Raw genomic sequence first — 23965 nt, forward strand, 5'->3', positions numbered from 1 at the left:
CCTCCAGGGAAACAATTTAGAATAAAAGCCAAAAGCCTAATGGTTTTCATGTCATGTTTCTATCTGCGTCAGAGGCTGAGAAATAATGGCTTTAGTGAACGCATGGCATCAGGTGAATCTTTACTTCTAGCAAGCAGTGACACTGGCTCTCCTCCTCCTCCTCCTCCTCAAACATGTCTCACCCTGAGCTTTGACTGGCTGGTTCGCAGATTAGCAGGTTGAAGTCAGTGTCTGACTCTTCTAAGTCGCTGTCTTTGTTGTTTTTTATCCAGGTAACTGCTGTAATCTGCTCCAGTATCGCTCCCCTCTCTGTTTTTCAGGCTAAAATCACTGAATTAACAAACAAAATCATTTCCCTTAAAGCTTCCTAACTTGAATTTCAGCGAATCACAAAGCATTTTATCAGTCACGTGTCTTAAAAACAGTGTAATTGTATACTACGTGTCACATCTGGTCTTAATAGGTTAAAGACAGTGAGTTTTCCGGACCAGGACACTATTGAATTAACTTGAAATCAACAAAACTTACATATTTGCACCAAGTTAAGAAGAAAATATCTGTTAATTTCACTACATTCTTTATGCTAACACAGTAAACAGCCAATCCTGCATTGTTATTATGCCTCAGTAGTTCAGATCGCAATTATGAGCAGTGAAGTGGGAAAAAACAGTCAAGTCACCCTCCAGCTTTCTGACAATGACAATATCAAAACAAAACACTGATATGTCAGAAAGCCCCGCCAACATGGCTGCAAAGAATCAGTCCAGCAAAGGGCTTTACAGCTCTGCTTTCACTTGTTAATCACTCCAAATATATAACACAACAAAACAAGCTAATTCAGGATTTTTATCTTAAATTGGGGGGCTGGGGGGGTGGGTGTGGGGGGGCATGATCACCAGGAATCAGCATTAAAGAAACACATGGACTGCACCAGCAGTTTTTTTTTTACCCTTTCTACACAGAAAGACTGATTCCACAGAGTGAAGTGAAAGATTCTACCGTCACCTAAAAATGTATGGGCTTCAGGGGGATTTCCATAGTTTTCACTTCCACATTTGTGGTCGCTAACAGTGACAGTAAAGGTTCGTTCTGTAGATCATCAGCCACCTGAGACTCAGCAGATGGACAAGACTTCAGAAAAACACCAGGGGGGCGGGGCTCAAAAGCAAAAAGAAGAGTGCCTACTGACTGGTTCCTTAATGTGTGTATGTGTGTGTGTGTGTGGGTGTGTGGGTGTGTGGGAGGGGGTGCACATTGAGTTATGCTGGGTAAGATGAAGGGCTAGGGAATGCATTATGTCAGTGATGCCCCATGAATATAGTAAAATAAGGATGTGGTGTGTGTGTGTGTGTGTTATCAGCAGGAAGGCTGGTCTGACAGAGTCTGTACTGCCACACAATGAAACAGTTGAAATTGTATGATAATCATAAACTATAAGAAGCCAAAAGGGTCATAAATCATACTTGGAGACAACACTGTGCTCTCATAAACTCCATTTTTCTCACTCACACACCTTCATACCCTCTAACATTACTGTATATGACCTACAGTGGTGTTCATGAAACACAACCGTGGGACATAAGAGAAAGATCTGGGGACATTTTGAGGAAGTTACTTTCAATGTATCTGGTGAAGATACAAGTTACCACTACACAGGAAGTAGTTAACTACAACAACAAAACACCAATGTCACTAACTAACTAAAGAAAAGTGACTTTAGGCTACAATTATGATTCATTGTAGCCTAAAGCCACTTTTCTTGAGTTATTTTTCATAATGTAATGCAATGTAATCTGCTTGTGCTGAACCCACGGAGGATTATGACCAGCTCAGCTGTTCCCTTCAGCTCCACAGCATTTTAGTATCTTTCAGCTCATTGTTTTGGTTTTCAGCTACCAGGTCAAATCAGGTGGCCAGAAACACAACTCCAAATGAATGCTAATGTTGCTCTGTGCCTGCTGGTTGCGTGCATTGGCAACTGTTTGCTAACACATTAGCCCTATCAACTTGATTAGGTAGTTAGGATAGTAGGTCAGCTTTGTGTTCACAGCTTGTTCTGTTGCCCTGGGTGAAAAAGTGCTGTTCAGTGATATAACTAATGCACTCATCATTTTGAGGCTTCATTTTTTACACCAAAATACTAATTATTCTGCTTCTCAGAGACGCACTGCACTCTACGAAGGATGTCACGATACCAGGAACTTGGTAGTTGCACCAATATTAATGAAATTCCACACAGTCAGTGTACAGCTGTAGTTTAAACTGACTGACAAGGCAACAGTCCCACGGTGTCAACATATTCGTTTGAAATGTCAGTGTCAATATTCGGACAGACTGAACAGTAAAGACAGAAGCCTGCTAATGTTATAAACTGTCGCTACATTAGCCTAAGCAAGCTAACGTTAGCCTTTGTGAACGCTGTGTGTGGTGCATTGCTACAGCAGATGTCAGCTGTTGCATTTCACAAACTATAGCAGAAACATTTCAGGACATGAACATGTTGACGACATGTTACTATAAAGTGAACTGAAACTAACTCAGCTTTTGTTGTCTACAACTTGTCCCTGAAGATCCGTGTTGCTGTTGCTGAACCTTCACTTTCTGCCGTCATTCCAGGTGCCTTCTTCTTCTCTTTGAGTTTGTTGTCAGACTAGGACGCTCACAGGGCTGTCATACTGCCCTCATCAGTCCTGGAGGAATCACATCTCCAGTAGGGTTAGACATGTATGGTACATTCAGTACAAACGATACTATAGAGAATGGGCAGCGTCACATTTTGGTATTGGTACTGAAGTATCGGTTCTTGTGACAGCCCTACACTCTGCTACGCTGTGTAGTTTCACACACATCACTAATAACAGACTAAAGTTGATTTTCGGTTTTCCTTTTTTCTCTCTCAGCCAGGTACATCAATATGATTAGTAAATGTATTAAAATAAGTAAAGGGTGCATAGATGATGTGGCTATTTTTTGTCTTTTAGTGTCTGGCGGTTGGCCCTCCCTGCATTAGGAGGCTGATTGAATGGGGAAGAGAGTGTGGGACCGGCCCATGACCTGCTCCCACCCAGCTGTCGTTCTCTCTGCCTGACAAGAGGTGCAGACTGTGTGTAGGAGGTGGAGCCATGGGCATTATTTCTGAGCTTTATGGATGTAGTGTATGGTCACACTACATGGAAATGCGGTTAAACTAGAGGAGTCACTACATTTTCATGAAAACTGCAGAAAGCTCATGTCACCTGTACGTCTTTGTCTCATCTGTAATTCCTTCCTGCTGCACTTGAAATGATCCACTGACAAGTACAGAAACGTTTCTCTATGAGGGCCTATTTTCTTACACAGTGTGGACTGAGCAGTTGCTAATATCAATACCTAAGGGCTCATTCACATCAGCATTTGCAATAACAGTGAAACTTCAGGACCAAAATCTGTTCGTTTCAAAAGCATCACAGTGAGAAGTGGATTTGCTCTTGGAGACAAAGTACAGTTGTGCCCTTCATGAATGAATTTCAGTGGGCCAAAGCCAGTGGGAAGCTGCAGATGCTGAGCCTTAAGGCCTCAGTGCTTGTTGACTCATCTGACAGAGTCTAAAGTGCTGTCGCCCCACACCTTTCAAATGTGTCTGACAATATTTGTGACCTTTCAAAACAGACAATCCGGCACCAACTTAATCTTGTTCGAGTCGGTTAATTTGGTTATTACTTTCTCCAATTCATGCTTTCATGAACTGTCCCCTTATAAAAAACTCATGTCATGTTCAGTTACGTGCTCCAACTAACTAGAGATGTTCAGATACTGATACTCGTATTGGAAATGCCTCAGATACTGCCTAAAATACCAGGTATTGGCAAGTAAACAAGTCTTTGCACCGATCCAATACTGTGTCATTTATTAATAAACTTTATAGTTTCAATCCCAGATAAAAATGAATGAAGAAAAATGAATTTCCTGTAAATAGTGTCAGCAATTTGGCAATATGTTACACTGAAAGGCCCCACTAGTAAAAAGGTAACGTGTATGGTATGCAAACCCTTAATCTGAAGGGATGGCAACTAGTGTTTGGACAACTAGTGTGAGAAATGTTCAGGTATTGGTATCAGTATCAGGAAGTAAAATATTGGGATTGGAACATCTCTACAACTAACATTCGTGTGCATTCACCCATTTTAGTTTGAAAACTCTGGGGTTGTGTTGAAGTCTGGACAGGCAGAACCAGAGACTTTTGGAAACAGTGACGCAGACACCCACCTCACCTCGTGATTGATTTTAAGTCATATTGCCCAGCCCCACAATGATTGGCCAGGTGGTTATGTAGAAGTACGCTCTCAAACGTTGTGAAGGAGGAAAGATTGAGCATCAAACCCAAAGCCAAACCTCAAAAACATCTCTTCAGAAACCTGTGATTTCACAGCTGCTACATCCACACAGTGAGACATCAGCACACATCTGCTGCAGTATTCAAATGAAGGCACTCAGCAGCAGAGATTAGCAGAGCAGGTTGGGTAGCCACAGGCTTATCTCATCAAGGTAGATTTCAGCTAACCTGGACTGACTTAGCCACTAACACCACACCGGCCCAGCTCTGTGGTGCATGATCTCCCTGAGACCTCACACGGACCTGTGGACATTTCTCCAGTAAGACACAATATTGTAGTTCTCAGTAGGAGAGAGGCTCCAGATCACTGCGTCCTTGTTCATGAATAATGATAACAGTAAAAAACTGAGACAGAGCCCTCACAGTCTCCTCACAAGCCTCTTGGCCAGCTCTGCAGAAAACAGACAACAAATCCAACCTTGCTTTGAAGACGGGCTGCATCAGCCAGCTTCTTTGAATAATCTCTGAGAAAAACTGCCTCCTGCTCATTCTCATCAAAAGGAATGAAATGACACAAAGATACACAAAAAGGAATTTACCAAGTGTTCTGTCTACAACACCCTTCATGAGTCATGAGATAAACTGACATAGCGTGCACTAATGCGAAATTCAGACTTACATACATAAAAAGAAATGCAATCTTTATGTAAGCGCTATTTATGAGAATGTACAATGTGTAACTTGCACATGGCTTTGGACACCTCAGAGCTGATTTAAATGTCTGCAACTTTACGTCCACATTTCACATCAGTCGACAGAAATAATGACACAAAGGTTTTATTTCACACACCAAACTTGTACTTATTTAGTAGATGTGGCAGTACATTAGTTTCTGTTTGTAGTCAGTTTGACTTTGTTAGCTTTAGGTGGTGGTTGATGATGAATCTGACTGATCATAGGCATTTTGAGACTTTCCGCATTGGCTGATGCCTGCGCTCATATGGCTAACTAACAATAAATGTGCGCTGACTCATCTGCGGACAGCCTTGTCCATGTAGCTGTGGATGTTAGCAAGAGTTAACAAAAGTTAAGTGCCGCATTTAATGACAAATGAAATCACTGACCGCCAGGTCACTAGATATCTGCCTCTCATTTGGGAGCATTTAAAGGGAAAATCCAAAACAAAACAGAATTCACATTATGCTACTGCAAGTATTTTGGACGGATAAGTCCAAAGACATTTGCTGTTACAACACATAAGAGTCTGACCGCCAAGACTTAACAAAGGTGATGTCATCAGGTGACACTGCTTGAACTAGTGAGTGAACCTAGTTTTTGGAAACATGTCATTCAGATGTGTTTAAGGGCCTCTAGCTGTGAATCAGAAAATGTCCCCATATGCCAGTGAGTTATTTCACCATTCACTGTATGTGGAGCAGCTCCAGGGCTTGCCTCCAGAGGACGCTGCCACAATTTATGAGGTCATAAATTACAACAGAGCTGAGCAGTATCACAGGGGTGTCATACTGTATGTGAATTCAATTTTAGTACACATTTTCCCTTTAAACGCTGATCTCATCTGCCCATAAACATCAGAAACTATGGCTGCTCTGCTCCTTTTAAAAGGTTTCCTTCAAGAGCCCCTTGTCAAAAAAGTCAACAACATTGTAAAGGACAATCTGCATCAGCCAGATCATAAATAAATGTTTATATGGAACAAAATCTTCACAACAGCAAGATTGGTAATACAGCTATTACTGATACTGATGATGGCATATAATATGGAAATGGCATTTAATAACAAGGTAGTGCAGTGATAGATCTGCTGAAAGGGGCTGAATCAAACCAGCCTCTAATTACTTCTAACATCACAACCTTATCAAAAATAACAATATGTAGAGCATTTCACAGACAGTTAACCTCTAAATATTGTCAGATGTGGCAACTTAACCATCAGACCTTGACTTAGGTGAGGCACAGTGTTCTACCAGAGCAGCTGGTACTGTTTAACCACAAGTCAAATGGGGACAAATGCTGCATGCTGTTACAGGCTCGCCTTTCTGTAATGATCTACTTATCTCTGTTTAGCAGTTCTAAGAATTCAGTCCTAGAAAGATACTGCAGCACTCCTTTATGTGGCTTACAGGATGTATTTTTTTCAGAATTCTCTTTTATGAATTATGACTGATTTCCTACACACAAGGACAATGTGAAACATTGTGAACAAAAACTAAAAGTGTTATGCAATATCAGCTCCCCTTCGATGCTGTAATAGTCATTATATCAAACGTACTGAGATTGAAAAGTGGCTAATGAGACGTCATACTTTGGCTGTGTCCCATTTCAGGGCCTGCATCCTTCAAAGGTTGCATTTGAAGACATAGCGGTGCAACCAGGGTGTCCCATTTTGAAGGCTCCCTATAATGCATCCTTTTCCTGGGTAATGAAGGCTCCAATGGGTTGATCCTCTGTGGCCCAACCTATCACAAGATTCATGGCACACTGGTAATAGCAAACGGAGAGCCAGAGGATTACACTTTTAAATGAAAGTATTGGGTTTCCAATCAAACCAAGAGCCTTCAAATCTCAAGTTTTGCGTATTGTCAAGGTTGCTAGTTGAACTAACATCAACTAGGACCAAATTATACCTAATAATATACCAAATTATATAAATAAAATAGTATCTATCTATCTATCTATCTATCTATCTATCTATCTATCTAAGTGCTTGTTTAACAGTGAAACCCCTTTTCTAATGTCCAAACTGAATCCAGGAAGACTCAGTCATAGTGTTGCATTCAGTTGCTCTCATGAAAAATGTTAGGGTGAAAGAAAGACATTGGCTTGTCTCTCACCTCCTTAAATATTTCAGCTGGTTTTGCTGTTGCTGTAGAGAGACATACAGAACACATCTGAGAAAATCTACAGCTCCACAAAACATTTAAGGCTGATTTAATAAACCTCTGACCCAACTATAATTGGTTTTTGCAGGGAAACAGGAGAATAGATGAGTTGCATAAGGGAAATCTTTGATTGCCCACATAAAGTCCTTCAAAGGTCCCTAAATCCAGTTTGTTACTCTGAGCCCAGTCAACTATGAGCACATCCAAAAGATCAAAAGTTTGCTATTGCAGCTGTATCAGACTTGCAGAGATGGGGGACGAGAGTCACATGACTTGACTTGAGTCAGACTCCAGTCATAAATTTGAGGACTTCACGCTTGCTTGATGTGGTATTCATGATTGAGACTTGACTTGAGACAGATGACTCTGAAGGATTTGACTTTTTAATCAGATAATTGCATTTTTCTTGATATTGAGAAATTCTGTTTTGCTTTTGAACCATGATTAGATAATTTCTAGTGCACTGAACGCAAACCTGGCAACCCACTGGGGCGCAGCAGAGGCCAACATGGCAGCTATCATGAGGGGCGCTAGTATTAAAATAAAAAAGTTTGGACTGAAGGATTATGTTGACAATGGTGGTGGTAAAACGAGAACGGTGGTAGGAAAAGTCTGCAGCTCAAAAATCAGTGACACAACCACAACATCCAACTTCATCCATCACTGCAAAACCCACAAAGAAAGGCGGATTTATGTGTCTTCTTAGCTAACTTATTGCCTGGTCAACCGTTAGCTAAAAAGCTAACTTTAAGCTATGTAATGCAAATCAGCTTACACAATTCCCAGCTGACATTTCATATGAAAAAACAGAGACTTAACGGATACATCAAGTTAAATCAAGTTAGGTATATTTATGTAGGGGCAAATCACAGCAGACGTTATCTCAGGGCACTTTTCATAAAGATCCGGCTACTGGGGCCTGGCTAACTACAGCAGATAACGATGGTGTGGAGCTGTGCTTCCAATTAACCGAGCCACTCTGTCACAGCTAACTACATTTATTACATGCACCGTTACCACTAAAATAATAACTAAACTTAAGACACACTGAGCAGAGAGAGGAAGAGAGAGAGAAGCCATCGCTAACTGCTAAGGTAAAGTAGCTAGCAGATCTGAATAGTGTGTAAACAACTGTAGGATTAGCGAGAAAAATCGCTAAAAGGAGAGAGCTATGAGAGTCTGAGCAGAAGTAGTGTGAGTTTAATGTACAGCGGGTAATTACATAAATGTAGCAAAATTAACTGGGAGATCAAGCAGTGAAAGTGCTAACAGCAACACAGAAACACTGGCCAAAGGAAACACAAGGCTATAAATACACTGACGACTTATTAATTAATGAGACGCAGGTGGCGCAGACAAACAGTGGGGTAAACACAAAGGCAGGCAGTAAAACAACACAACAGAAACACAAGGTAAGTCATTTCAAAATAAGGCAGGAAATGCGACATAAGAAGTCCATATTACCGCAGCATGTCTGCACATCAGCAAAACATTGTGACAAACTGTGACCATTTGTTTCACATGCTGCCATCTGACACTGCACATTAACACATATTATTGATTGCCACAAGATGTCAAATATTACAAAGCCCTATAAGTTGAAAGCATCTGCAAGGCTGAAAATGAAACAGAAGCAGGGACTCGACTTGACTTTATTCCCACCGCAGTAATTAGGGACTTGTTTGAGAAGGTTAAGACTCCAGACTTGCACATGTGTGACTTACTCCCACCTCTGCAAACGGACAAAACTAGGCTGCTGAGCTCTTATCAGACTCTGTGATTGGGAGCTGCATTCAATCAAAGCGCACACTCACAGCAGGAAAGCATTTCCATTGTGAGCTCACAGCTTACAGTCGCACAACCCACACAGAATGGTTTCAGACTTTGGACTGTGACATTATCTTCCTGTACACACAGAGTGCTTGTACAGGAAATGGCCTGTACAAGCCTTCAGCTGGTCTGTAACCTTTTTAAATTCTATGATTAGGTTTGATTCTAGGACTTGAAGACATCAGGGGTTCAGCTCAGACCTTTTTGTGGCAGCCTGATGGTGTAGTGTACTCTTCCAGGAACATGCTTTTTGTGCACATGATGATGATAAGACGTGCAATGTCTGTGTCTTTTCAGCAAACTGTTACTGTCTGATGTCACCACACAGCAGACTGATGAATTTAAAGGTCCACACAGTCTAAAGGTAGATGTCCATGTGTTTGTGATTCTAAAGCAGGTCTAGGTTCTATATTAATACTGTAAAAGTATCAAAGCCTCAGTCCACAGAGAAATGCACACAGCCTGTATTCAGAAACTGAGCCTTAAAACCAGCCGTCAGGACTTCTGGAACTTTGTGATGTCAGAATAAAGCAGTCACTGCTCTCAGCCATGCCCAAAAGCCCCGCCCACCTGGACCCACCATCCCACCTTACAGGATTTGGTTTCTCTGAGTGTTTACCTGAAATCTGCTATATTTTTATTGGATTACTTATAAAACAGTCAGCCAATCAGAAGAGAGGCTCAGACTAATTCTAACTAATATCACTAATGGGGTGTATGACACAGGAGATGTGGGCCTGTGGGCACATGGGATGTTGTAATACACATCTTTCCTTCAGTGTTCTGTTCAGAATTTTTTGAGTATGTTTAAAGATAAACGCTCTTATTTTGATACCCATCAGCACCCTCTAATCCTGAAACATCCAACATCACTGCTGATGCAGTGAGTTTCAAACCTAAACAGTGAGCTTGGTGTACATTTTGTACACTGGGTGAAATACAGGTCTTGTTGTGTCATTCATCAGGTGGTTGTGTAGAGTTAATGCAGAGCACTTAACATAAAGCTGTATTTCTCTAATGCACTTCTTCAGCGCACTTCAGTGAACAAGCTGAACATTGAGTTATTTGTTGAGTTGAACGTGGCGAAGCTGCTCTGCTGCCGAATCCAGAGGAGTCTGTAAATTAAGATCCAACACCTTTAACAAAGAGAGAACACCAAACAACCTGCTAACACGTGTGTGTTTGTGTGTGTGTGCCACTGATGAGAAAGGAAACTAAGTTAATTATTATGCGCCTGTCTGCTGACTCACACTCACATTAACAACCTGTGTGCACAACCTGCAGAGTGTGCACACGTTTGTTTTAGTGAATACACTGTCTTACATGCACACTGACGTGAATAACCCACCACTGTTCTTTTTAGTGCCTAATGCAATACAATATAATCAATACAGTGGGTAGGTGCAGGCAGGTTTCTCAGTTACACACAATCCCGCGTGTGCAACCTGAACAGGCTTCATTCTGGATCTTATCTGGGTTTAGAAATGCAGCTACTTGCTGGAAACCAGTCAGAATACTGCTTCACAGTAAATTTGCATGTCACACATTTTTCCTCCTGAACACACCCATCTCAGCCTGTCAGCTCTGGTCGCTAACACAACACATGGGAGTCCAGTGAGAAGCCAGCAGCAGTGATGATGATGACACAGTATTAGCTGCGAAGGTGGTGAGGAACGAACTGAAAGTCCACAAACATGAATGGGCAGCACAGAAGCTCGGAGCTGCAGAGGGCTGCTGAGTTAAGAGTGGATCTCCGGTGACTGCAGGACACCGGCAGAACTGAGCACGCTCTGTTTTCCCTCTGATGATAACTGTCATCAGAAAAACAATTCAGAACAGAGCAGTTCTAGTCTATGACTTGCATTTTAGCATTTGACACCATGTTCTTTTTTAAATGTTATTCATCAGGCTGCAAACAAACAACAAAATGAACCTGACGCTGATGTGATTTACAATCACTGTCTGAGGAGTCAGTGTGGAACTCTGTCGAACCTCAGCTACCAGCAGCAGAACGTCTCCAACAGAAACATTTTGTTTCTGTTTCAGCCACTTTCATATTATTTCATATCTGCTTATATGTTTGTACACCATGAAAATCTTAGATTGTTCATTAGTGTTAATTATTCCTGCAGATTTAAAGATTTCACACAAATAAATGATTATTCTACATGTTCCTGCTGAAAAACAAACTATTGACAGTACACTAAGGCAGGCGTAGGGTCAGTTTCTGAGTGGCTCTTACGTGTGATCAGTCATGTGATCAGCTGTGGATGTTACCCGATAAAGGCGTCTTCCTGCTGTTTATAGACTCTGTGCTGTCAATGTTTGATCAATGCGGCTCCAGACGTGTTACATCAGAGCAGAAACTCACGTTAGATACGACTGCAGGCAAAACCGCAGTGGATCAGTGCAGGATTTCATCAGTATTATTGATCAGCTGTGTGCGATCATGAAAGGAGACTCTGAACAGCCTCTGTTTGATTTTTTCATCTCTAAAAGATTCATTAGCGCAGTAACATGATGCATTTCCCGCTCAGAGACACCAGGCTGCAGCTCTGTCTTCTGTCACCTTGTCCCACACGGAAACTCTGAACACACAGTGATTGTAGAGCCTGACAATTAACTGAGCAGCTATAACACATTATCAGTGGGAGCTGTGTGCAACTATCCACCACCCTGAACTGTGCACCATATAAAATCCATTCAGACCATCCAGACCAGTGGAGCTGACTGGGAGGAGTCCCTCTTGACTTAATGAACATCTTCCAACCATTACTTTGGTCATTTGTGTAGTTAAAGGCACAAAAACCACATTTCCTGTTGGTCTGCTCAATAGTGAATCAATTTGTTTTGTTTCCTGCCCAACTCGCTGATGACGATGCTCTGAAACCCATTTACAGTCACCGTAATAAGTGAATACTGGGCGACATAAAGAGATGGACTCATGGGGGATGAGAACAGTGAAGATGGATGGAAGCTGGTGTGAAGATACTACATGATGAATGTCTGTTCAGTTTCTTATATGAAGCTTCAGAGGCTGAATTCGATCCACATATTTCAGATTAACATTAATTCTTGTACATTTTATGACACGAAACCAAACTTTTGGTAAGAGGTGGGGCATGATAACTGTTCTGTGCAAACTGATATGAAGCTCTGACAGTTTATTTCTACCTGACAAATCACCAGCGGAAGATATGTGCCTTGTTTTCCAGCTTTGACTCTCTCCATGCTCTGATGTAACTGTGAGGTGACAGATGTTTTGAATTTGTTGGGGTGTGAATGAGTTTGAGTGCACCGTACCATACAACATTACCATACGACACAGAGCACTTAAGTGAAGGTTGGCTAGACCTGTGGTCTGATGAATGACTTCCTGTATGTTCTTTATTCTGCTGTGAACGGTCCAGCCTGACTGCAGCTGTCTGTCACTTGTCCCTGGATTTTTGTCTTTGGTGCATGAACAAACATTTTCCACCATTTCACTCGGTTTAACGAGGAACTATCAGGGACAGAAGAACCCACCAGCCAATCAAATCTCTGCATTTAAAAACTGGAACTAGGGTCAAAACCTTCACTTCTCTGCGCAGCCTTGAACCACAGCTCAGCTGCTGGGTGGACTGAGGATGACTGAGCATGAGGGGAGATGTGTCCGACGTGTTGATGCTGTTGCACAGTTTGTAATGACATCACAGCAGCTGACTGAGTCACATGATCAATCTCAGGGCCTGACCTGAGTGACTCAGTGACCAGATGACCTCAGACAGTCACAGTGGATCAATGAAATCAACGAGGAGACGTTCACACTGAGGCTCACGCTGTTCATCTGAACACTGCTTGGACATGAGTCACCGTCCTCACACATGAATGTCAATAAAACCAGCAGGCACCACCCTCTCACTAGACAGTCTCTCCATCACTGCCTGTGTAAGACATGTCAGCACAACTGTGCTTCCCTGTAGGTCTGGTTCCCTCTGGGTCTGGTTCCCTCTGGGTCTGGTTCTGATTTTCAGGTCTTTTTGAATATGAATCATGTTGAAAAGTTACTTTTTCATATTCTTATTTGCTTTTTTTTTTTTTTTTATCAACTCAAATTTCAAAAGCAAGTAGAGCTGCTGCTGACTGATAAATCAGCCAATATTAGCTTGTTGCAGATATTGCAGGTGGACTGTTGAATCCGTTTAACCTGTGATGGGATGTTTCATAAATCTCTGGCTGACGGCTGCACTGCCTCCTCCAGTCACCTGGGGACAGACATCAGCGTTTTGCATGGTGGCTCCATTCACCAGCTCAAGGCAATGTCATCAGTATCATTTAGGCTACTAGAACACATTGTTTTGGTAATAGCACTGGATAATACAGATCGGACTGTCACCATCTGAAATGTTTAGAGAATAGAGAAGATTGAAATGATGCCCAGCCTGAGGTCAGCAACTAATGATTATTTTCACTTCTGATGAATTTGTTAATTATTTTTTCTATCAACTGATGAACTGTTTGGTGGATAAACTGTAAAAAAATAGCAGAAAATTCCTAAAACAAGTTCTGAGTTATGTCTTAAACAGTTTGAACAACAGCCCAACATGTTTGCCTTATAAATAACAAACGATTAATCAACAATCAACACTGTCTATTGTCCAACTGATTCATCAAAGTGTTTCACCAGTATTCATCCATGTGAACTGGCTCCAGAGTCTCACAGCTACGCCTGAACCTCCTGTTTTCCAGTTTACATTTTACAGTTTTATTAAATTTGACTGCTGTTGAGAAATAATAAAGAAATTATTCAATATCTTGGGGCAGGATTCAGTTCTTTGCTCTGAGGACAAGTTTGGAAATAAAACTGAGTGAAAAAATTATTACACTGTTAATAAAGCAACTAAATATGACGAAATCCGAATAAGTTCAGTATATTTTAGTTTGGTGTCTGATCAAATTTTTTAAGGAAGGGGAGCTGGGCTCGGGGTCATGACCTCAGCCATCTAAAATCCTGATATCCTGCACTGCTCCTGTAAAGATTCTGACTTTCTCATTTAATGAACAGATATGTTTTCGGATCAGTTTTGAGTGGAGAGCATCATTGCACCTATTTAAAATCCGCTGTGAACCATTTGGAGGTTTTCACATAATCAATAAAAACGTTGTGACAGATTATTTGATTTGAACATTTTGGTGACAGTGTCCCTGAGCCGTGTCCACACCGCGCCTCCCTTACCTCCGAACAGATTAGGAGAGAGGTGAGCTGGTAATGATCCAATCAGCAGGCGGGGACCTTCGTGCCCTCTGCCCGGGCGCTCCCTGTCCGCCGCCTCCTCGGGGCTGCTGCCGCCGGACTCCGGGGAGCTGTAGGCTCCGCTGCTGTTTGGAATGTTGATGCCGGACGGGGGTCTGGTTCCAGACCCCCCGGAGCCCCCCACAGACCTGGCCCTGGCTCCAAGGTGCTGGCTGGTGCTGGACGTGGCTCCGGAGGCTCCGGACGCGCTGTACGCATGGTACCTCCCGCCCCCGGCGGTAGTCCTGCTAACGTTGCTGCCGTTGCTGCTGGACGTGCTGGAGGGCAGGTCCGAGCCGGAGTAGGCTCTGGTCCGCCCGTTGGCAGCTGGATTAGCAGTTGGGCTGCTCTGCTTTGCCCCCATGTTAACCTCCACTGAGTCGGCTTTGAAATATTAAAGAGGCGCCCTGCGAGCCTCTGCGGGACAGCGCGCCAGATTTACGCCTGAGGCAGATGGCTGCACAGGACAGACGCCCGGGAAGACAGAGGAGCCAAACAAACTCCGCCGCTATGACCCCGTCCAGAGAAGCACAATGGCAGTTAGTGAAAAGTTGAAGCGCACATCTGTGACAGCAGCTAAATATGTGTGTACAACTTTATTCGCCGTCACCATTGTATTCCGCCAGTTCTAGTTGTGGTCGTGCTGCAGGTAACGTGGATCGTCCCTCGTCTGAGCCGCCGCTGTGGACCCGCTGAGCTCCGGCCGCTGCTCTCTCCTCAGCGTCCGCTCCGCCATGGCTCCCGAGCAGCATGAAGGAGCGAAGAGCCGGGCTCCTCACGCCTCCCTGCCCGCTGACACATTGCTTGTACGGAGGAAGTGATGGAGTAGAAAGTCCTGCAAAAAACCGTTTAATCAGCGGCCACAAGGAGACTCGCTGCGCAGGCTAGCCATCAAGTTAGCTGAGCTCACAAGTATTTCCGCTCAGAAATTTCAAAATAAATCTATTGCGGTTTTTATTGACGTGAGAGTTTCAAGTGTACGGGTTGACACAGGTACACCTAGCTGTAAACAGAAACCTGAATCCAGTTGAACAGCTTTGGGATGTGGTAATACACAGGGATGTCAAGCACCTGTCCTTTTGGCCTCTGACTAAATAAGGATAAGGTTTTTGGGAGACTTTTTGGTTGTGTTTCTTTTTCTAATTTTATCGTTTAGTTCTTAAATGTTTGCCCATGGCATCAATTCTCAATTAAAAGCATGTTATAATTCCTGACAATTACTTTTGATTTCTAATTCTGTGAGACGCTCCAGCCTCTGCCCCTCTGCGACTTCCCTTGTACCAATGTGGGGCAGCATCCACTGCTGGTTTACCTGCCTTTATAGGTGAGCCTCATTGGTTGTCATTGTTGTGAAATTAAACATCTCGATACAGCCTGTCTCACTCATGCAGCAGCCCATTAAGCTTTACAACAAGCAAGCTCGTCTGGGGTAAAATACCATCATCAGTGAAAACAAGAGAACTCCAAAGATAGGCTAGTTCCTTTGAATCCAAAAATATAAATTTATATACGACCCATTATCTGAGTGCTTAGGGTGTATATTACAGGGGCGCAAATGCTCTGTCACATTTACAATGCCCTGTTGAATAATTTAGGCATAAAAAACTTTAAAATGGTAAACTTTAAAATCTATGTAATCCTGTCTACATTATCAGAAACATAAGCTGACCTGTCACTTGTCACAAGAAAATGTGCAAATATACGACCCGTCCACTGTTATATGTGTATACTGATTAGCAAAGGTTTTAAGATATAGCCTAGCAAATGATCAATTCTTAATCCTTCGTCCAAATATACTGGTAGTTGTAGTCAAGCCAACTGATGGTCATTTCAGTACAATAGTTCAGAGCTGTTTAACGGTTCATTTAATTTTACTGAAATCTTACGACAGGCCCACTATTTATTTTAACAACACACATAGCTGATCTAAATGAGACATAAAGCTACTTTAGTTGAATTTTAGTATTTGTTCTGCATTACAATTATTTAAGAACATGTGCTACATCACCTGCAGTAATCTGTAAGCTATAATAATCACTAAGCTATTTGGACATAAGCCTACATTGTATTTTCAAGGGTAGATTGGTTGGTTAATTATTGTATTTATTTAGAGACCAGCTTTTTAAAAAGAAATTTGTGTAAAGATTTGTTGATATTGAAATATCGTTTTATAGACCAAGAGCAAACAAGCTACAGCCTACATGTGAAAATGCCCCTAAGCACAATGTGGCATTGTTTTCTTTGTTGTTGCCTGTTCTTGTGATAAATGTAGAAATAGTCAATGGTGAAATTGATAATTTTGTTGAAATCTGTTGAGTATTAAACATCTACATAAGTGTATGGGTATTGAAATTAATGCATATGTAAGTGATTTTATTAATGTAATATATGTAACTTTATCCATAAATAATCATGAGCGGTGCTCTTTTATTTCACTTTCACTTGTCATTGAATACATGACAATACTGTGAGTGAAAATTTGATTTCCTGGTTTTATTGATGTTGTGTGGGCAGGTCCTTGTCTTAAACGTATGGCATCTACAGAGCTCTACACTACACTCTGTGATAAAATGGTTTGACCTTGTACTTTGCTGCCAATTCAAACATTTGCTCTCATGCAGCCATATCAGAAAACCAACAAAGAAACCAACAATGGATCATATTCACCACACAAAGTTATCTGGTGTGTTAGATTTCCTGTTGAAGACTTGATTATAAAGATTTCTGATGCACTGAAAGTTAAAAACATGCTTCACCTATAAAAACATTGTCAGAAGAGGGAGATGGCCTGCATGGCCCTTGGCCAGCAAATCAAGGTCAAGCTGCCCAAACAGCTGACGTCTGTATTTACAGTGTCTTTGTCATGCTACTGTACAAAAGATTCATTTCAACCACTTCTGTGTTGTACAGCAGGATAAAATGCTGTAAAAACAAAATATCACAATTAGTGTCAATTCATATTTTATGTAAAGAAATACACTGAATACACACAGTGTTTACTCTGCGCAGACCAGTCTTTAATAGCGTTTCAATGTCTTATTTTGAAATCCAACGGAAATACTTCAGGTCCGACGGTGTATATGAATGGGAGCTTGATAGGTTTTGAACTACCATGTCAGGTGATGTCAGCAGCAACACAGCAACGTCAACAACAACCAAAGAGTCTCAGGCTGCATGTATTTGTCCTGGGGAGCTGCTCCGTCAAATGTCTGTCGTTAATAAAAACATGAAATATTCAAGTTGTGTTTTATTTTCTGAGTGTTGTATCATTACTTCAACCATTTTCATTGGCTGCAATCCAGGACGTATGTCATTAACTGTCCCTAAGGCCTGCCCTTGATTGAGAAAAAAAGCCTTTTAATTTTGCTCCCTGTTGTTGGCTCTAGATGTTATGTTGTATGAAGACTTAGAAGCAGATTAGATGCTGGACCTTTCCTCTGTTCTGCCAGGTTCTGTTCATGCATGTGATTCAAGCAGGAGGGGACAGTAACAAAGTACATTTACTTTAGTTCGAAATATATTTTTCAAGTGTCTGTACTTTGAGAATTATTTTTTTAGAGACTTATGACTCACTACACTACACTTAAAGACAAATATTGTACTTTTGACTCCACCACATTTCTATGAAGAACTTGTTACTTTGAAGCAGAGCTTTTAGTCAGCAGGATGAATTTTATTTTTTTTATTTTGAAAAATGTGATAGACCATGCACTGTTCGTCAAAGGAGAAAAACCAATCACAGCCAACTCCTCCACTGTCATGTTTGAAGAGCTCAGTTTGAACCTTCCAGTGTCCCAGTGACGCTACGTTAGATAAAGATGAAGCAGGGGAGTCTTCACCAGAGACAATGGCCTGATCTGAAGTCCATGTCTGAAGTTTTAGAAATAAAGAAAGAATCCTTTCATTATAAATGTGCTCTGTGTTTACCACAACCAAACTTCATCACTGCCTAAAAAAAGAAATACGAAAAAAATGACAATGGCTCCTTTTGTTGATTCAACTGTTTTTAATGTTTATTTCTACAGTCTTTATATATATATATATGTATATTCTACAGGTTCTACAGTCAGTCAGTCAGTAGATCTTTTCAGTCATGTTCTGTAAATGTGGAACATTACAACAATGTGTTATAACACATTTTTATGTGACATAAAAAATGTTCTTTTGAATACTTAAGTATTTTTTAAAATCAAAGACACCAGTACTATTAACCCAATTAAAAATTTGAACAACTTTTACTCGTATTGTAGTAATATTTGACCAGGAGTATCTGTACTTTGACTCAAGTACTGGAGCTGTGTACTTTGTCCACCTCTGGATTCAAGACAGAAGTTGAGATGGGTGATGGGAAAGGGCTTTGGATTTTTCATTCTCAATTTGTGAGGCGAAGATTTTGAAATGCTTCGTAGGGGATTATAACCACATAGATTTAATGGATTTAGACAGATGGTTTTCAAAGTAAAATATTAAAAAATTTACATTAAGTTTATAGAATTGCTGAAATTTTAGAATAATATACATAATTGCTAAGAAAAAATCTATTTATCATGGCCTCTCTGTGCTTCCATACATGACTCTTTTACTAATAAGATTATTTCATGTTTGTGTTGCAAAGATAAAAGAGGTTTTATATTGTAAAGATAGTCCTGCCAAAATCCTACCCTCCTGCCAAAGCTCCTGCACAACCATTTATTTTTCTTTCTGCGAAGGGGAGCGGAAATCTGACGGGGAGAGAAATTTTGGCACAACACCCAGACACATAACAATGAAAATGGTTCCCAGATGCAAGCAGCAGAGAGGGATGACATGCTGTGATGCTCCATAGACTACCCACTAAATTCAAAAGAGGACCCAACTCAGTCTGCACCAGGTTGTGTTTACAGGAAACACAACCAGACAGCAGGTAACTGACACCACACAATTCACCTTAAACAGCAAATTCTGCCTGGATACAGTATATATGTTGGATCTGATTGGTCTGTGGCGTAACAAACAGAAAAACAGATGTCAAGGACAGGACATTGTCATTGGCTCTTTGGTCTGTGGTTAACAGAGCCATGCTTTTGTTTGTGGTAAGTGAGTCTGCAGAAAACTTCAGTGACGGCTCCCTGAAGGTTTCTGGAGGCTGAATGAGTTTCTGTCAACAGCAGCGTTCACACTGTGTGGACAGCAGAGCTCGCAGTGCTGGAGTGTAAGGTGAGTGGTTTTCTCACCCTCACCCATGTTAATCCCTCTAATCTCCTGTGTCTGGAAATAGCTTGGGTTATCTGCTGATCGATGGCCACAGCGTCCATCACCACCTGCGTAATGAAGGGGAGGACGGGGCAGCTCAGCAGCCACACGGCAAAACCACAATCACATTAGCCTTAATGGCCTGTGTGTGTTTGGATGAGCTGTCATTGTGGCAGCATTATTCAGGTGTTGGTGGTGTTGGATGGCAGGAATCCTTTTCTGCATGTCAGGGGCATGTTCAAGCTTCTGAGACTGAATTTAGACGAAGGGGCTCAGGAGGTAGAGCGGGTTGTCCACTAGTCGAAAGGTTGGTGGTTCAATTCCTGGCTCCTCCAGTTTGTATATACAAGTGCCCTTTGGCGAGATACTGAACCCCAAATTAACCTAGATGTAAAACTGCTATATATACAAAAGTGCTGCATGAATGTGTGTTTTTAAAGTTTTTTTTTTTGGGGGGGGGGCGCATTTTTGCCTTTATTTTAATAGCAACAGTGAGTGATGGACAGGAAAGGTGCTACACAAACTGTCCACTGCCATCCCGGAGTCTAATCATGGTATTTACATCAAACTCAATAAATATGTAATTAGTTTGATCTAATGAATATAATCAGATGTAATGAAACTGCATCATCACCAGCTGCAACAGCGTTGCTGGCATTATGTTCAGCTTGTGTGTGTGTGTGTGTGTGTGTCTGTGTGTGTATCTGTGTGTCATCAGGGCAAGATGTGGTCCTGGACACACCTACCGCAGTGGGAACTAGAGGGGGTTTTGAGTACCTTGACACTTTGATGATAACATTAACAACCTGCAAGATAAACCCTCAGAGGTGTGTAGTTGAGAGTATTTGGCTATATATTTGGTTGTGTTGTGTAGTTGAGAGTATTTGGTTATATATTTGATTGTGTTGTGTAGTTGAGAGTATTTGGTTATATATTTAGTTGTGTTGTGAATATTTGCAGCACATGTATTGTCAAACTGATGAAGATGTTTCTCTAAACTTGCTTGTATTTTGTCTATTTGCATGAGTTTTCTTAAATTGCAGTGTGTTGAGATCTCAGGGCCGCCGTAGACTTTACTGTAAACTTTATCGTAAACAGCTGAGCATCTTGGGAACGTGAATGACAAGTTGGCAGTTACACACCGAAGACCAGCCAAGTTATTAGTAGTGTAGCCTGTATAGCTGATTTGTCAACTTCGTTGTATTGTGCTTTGTTATATTGTGTGATGGAACTATAATGTAGGTAACGGCATATGTCACCACTGTCACTAATGCTGTACTAATAGTGATTCTAATCTTTATAATCTAACCTGTGACGACACATTAAACCAAGATGTCAGGACTATATTAGCCTGTAGTACTTGTTGATTTTGTTTAAATATGCCGAGCTGTAAATTTAAGGGCCACTGTTGTCAGACAATCTAGCTAAACCAGCTGATCGCCATATGCTAACGCAAGGTGTCCCTTGTTGCCATATGTTATAACATTATGTTATGTTGCCAATAAACAATCATGTAGGATCAAGCTATATTGTAAAAATGGATAAGGAACATTGTGTTTAACACAGGGTGGATGATTTAGTGTTATCTATGGAAAATAATTATTTTAATCTGTAGAATGTTTTTTGGGTTTTTTTTTGAGTAATTCTTATAGTTTATGAATTTAAAATGGAGTTGTTTAGAAAATGCTCTGCTTGAATGCTTTTTGGATACTGTGATTTTAATGTATGTATTTTATTCTAAACCAGATGAGTTGGCAGTTACAACCTGAGTATCAGTAAAGCCACTGAAGACCAGCCAGCAGTTACTGTTTGTTTCTTTTATTCTTTCACAATAAAAATCACACTCTTTTACTTAAAACATGTTCATCTTGAGTCTGGTGTGATTGGTGGGTGCAACAGATTCAGAAAGTATTCAGATCCCTTCACTTTTTGTTGCGTCTGTGCCACCTTACTGTCTTTAGAGTGTCTCTTTGAAGAACATTTGCTTCTTTACAGAAAAAGGAAAGTAAAAATTAAGAGTGATCAAGATGATTTACACAACACGACAAAAGGCATGCCAACTAGCCTCGATTCCTAAAGGTAAATAAATAGTAAAATAGAACTAGAAGGATTTTATTGTATGGTTATAATAGTTATGATAACATCAACTACAGTTTTCTACAGTAAAGACTGCAGGAAATAGATCCCAATAAGTGTCAAGACCAATAAGCAATGAACAATTACAGCAGTGTGCTTTGCATGATGCAAGGTCAAAGATAATAACTTTTCACTAACGCCATGCAGTTGCTTGAGACATCTTGCTTTGTTAGGCCCCTGTGGTGTGAACAAGTTAAAACTTTCAGTAAAGGAAAGACAATCACATGGTAGACATCAGTGGAATAATTTAAAGAAATACTGAGCCTGAACATTGTCCACACCAAAAGTCCTCTAAGGTCTAAGGGACAAGATCCGACCAGCATTTCTGTCAACACAATCCAACAGCTTTCTAAACTCCAACATGAATAACAATTGACACAGAACTGATAATACCTAGGTTCTGTTTCCATATGTTTAATTCTCCAAAAGGTTAATTTTGTGCCCCACATGTAAGCCCATACATGGGGGGGGGGGGGGGGGGGGTTGCTGCTGGGTTAGCTGCTGGTCCCTGGGTTAACGGTTTGAGCTCAAGCTCCTTGAACCCAGGGTTGTGTCATGAAGGGCACAACTCTGGGTAGGCCGACAGTCCCCGAGTCTGAGCTAGTTTAAGGATAAATTTAAATGGATTCAGTTTTCATCAGTAATTGGTTTGAATGAGTCACCAGCTGTTTGCTAATGTTACTTGCTAGCTAACTTTACAGGCACTACCCTGCCTTTGTGTGAGTGTATTAACTAAAGAATACATGTATCATATCATAAACATAGCCTGTAGTTGGACAGAAGTCATTGCAGTTATATCCCCCGGCACTATGGTGAATCCACAGGTTGGGTCATAATTAATTAACACTTTGATTAGTAGTGGGTGGGTCCCGGGCTGTGAAATGATTCTCTTAAATGTGAGCAGAGCAGAGATGTGGTCCAGTGATGCTCCGCAGCAGACAACAGCATTTTTCTTTAGGCTCACATCTAAACAAACTAAGAATGGGGAATATTAAGAAACAAGGGACATTAATATTGGTTATCAGGAGCAGAAATTGGACCACAGCAGGCAGCATAATCTAATTATCTCATCTTCTGTCTGTGTGTCTGAAAGCAGCATCTCTAATATTCAAAGTAAATCACTGAAGAACACAGGAGATAAACATCAATTTATTTTCAACTTCTCTACAGAAAAAAGGAACTCTGTGCTATTCATTCATTGATATTCAATGATATTCATATCATCATATTGATGATACTGCACAACTAATGTCCTGCAAAACATGCCGGAGCTGTCCAGCTCAGCCCACGGGGAACAGCTTGTAACTGGAGAGAAAGTTAGAGTGAGGAGCATCAAAGAGCATGCAGCCACAACTGCAGACAAGCTGAAGATGCTCTACAAGCAAGAGCTCACCCAGAAAGAGGAGCACTAGTGTCAGCTTTTGACAGAATAGATGCAGCAATAGAAGAGAAGATGATGAAACTCTTCAACATAGTGTAGCAGGATGATGAGCACTGTGGCTCTGTATCATCTAATTTTAAAAAAGATGGCCTCTAATTGCATGTCTCCCTCTGGCCAATGGCAGTAGGGAGAGTGGGATATGAAAGCCGGCAGGTGTCACCGGATTTCTCTCTCTTGCTTGTGGAGGCCGAGGGCACGTCACTTCCTATTGCCTCATCCCTGCCCCTGTTCTGCTGGTGTTTGCAGGTAGGCTAGTGGTGGCTGCGCTGTCAGCTTGCATGTTTAGTTTAACATTAAATAAGACTATTGTTTGTTGTAGGGCTGGATTGGGTTCCACGGGTCTGGTGAACTGCGCACGATTACTGCCGGTGGGTCCTCTGGTTCATGCACAGAGCTGTTGCGGTGCTGCGCATGTGGCAAACGGTGTGTATGTGTGTTGGCTGGTCGCTGCCGCAGAAACAGCGTGGCCTTGGTTTCTTCCCCTCTCCTGCGTGTGGATGGAGAGAGCTTGGTAACTGCTTCACAGTTTGGTGTACGGGGTGGACTGTATCTGCTACATTTAACTGCCCGCTCGACCACTGCTGCTTTGCCTACGGGGAATTGCTTTGCCTGTAGAGAACTACTCTGATTTTAGAGGATTGCCCTGTCTAGGGAATTGCTGTACTTTTGGGGATCGATTTGCTTTTGCTTGGCCTGTTGGACTGTTGCCCTGGCTCGGACTGCCTTGCCTCGTGGAGGGTTGTCTGCACCCGCGACACTGTTCACTTTGGCCTGCCGGCCTTTTTAGTCCTGTGTTTTATTGTGTGTGTGTGTGTGGACAATAGATGTTAATTGGGGAG

At 41.6% G+C, this 23965-nt stretch overlaps 1 protein-coding gene across 4 annotated transcripts in view; it reads right to left on the bottom strand.

Moving 5' to 3' along the window:
- znrf2b (zinc and ring finger 2b) overlaps window positions 1-15231 on the bottom strand; it is a 41095-nt gene extending 25864 nt beyond the window's left edge. For 2 of the 4 annotated variants that reach the window (XR_011686588.1, XM_071468233.1), the window contains exon 1: window positions 14261-15231. Coding sequence is in view for 3 of the 4 variants with exons in the window: in XM_071468233.1 (XP_071324334.1) it covers window positions 14261-14681 (421 nt within the window). In the remaining variant the exon portion in view is untranslated. The remainder of the gene's footprint in view (window positions 1-14260) is intronic. The other 2 variants (XM_071468234.1, XM_071468235.1) reach the window with 1 other exon arrangement.
- Between the last annotated feature and the right edge of the window lie 8734 nt (window positions 15232-23965).

This window comes from Trachinotus anak, unplaced genomic scaffold (genome assembly GCF_046630095.1).
Source record: "Trachinotus anak isolate AG129_WGS33_773 ecotype Australia unplaced genomic scaffold, CSIRO_AGI_Tana_v1 ptg000032l, whole genome shotgun sequence".
NCBI classification, from domain to species: Eukaryota; Metazoa; Chordata; class Actinopteri; order Carangiformes; family Carangidae; genus Trachinotus; species Trachinotus anak.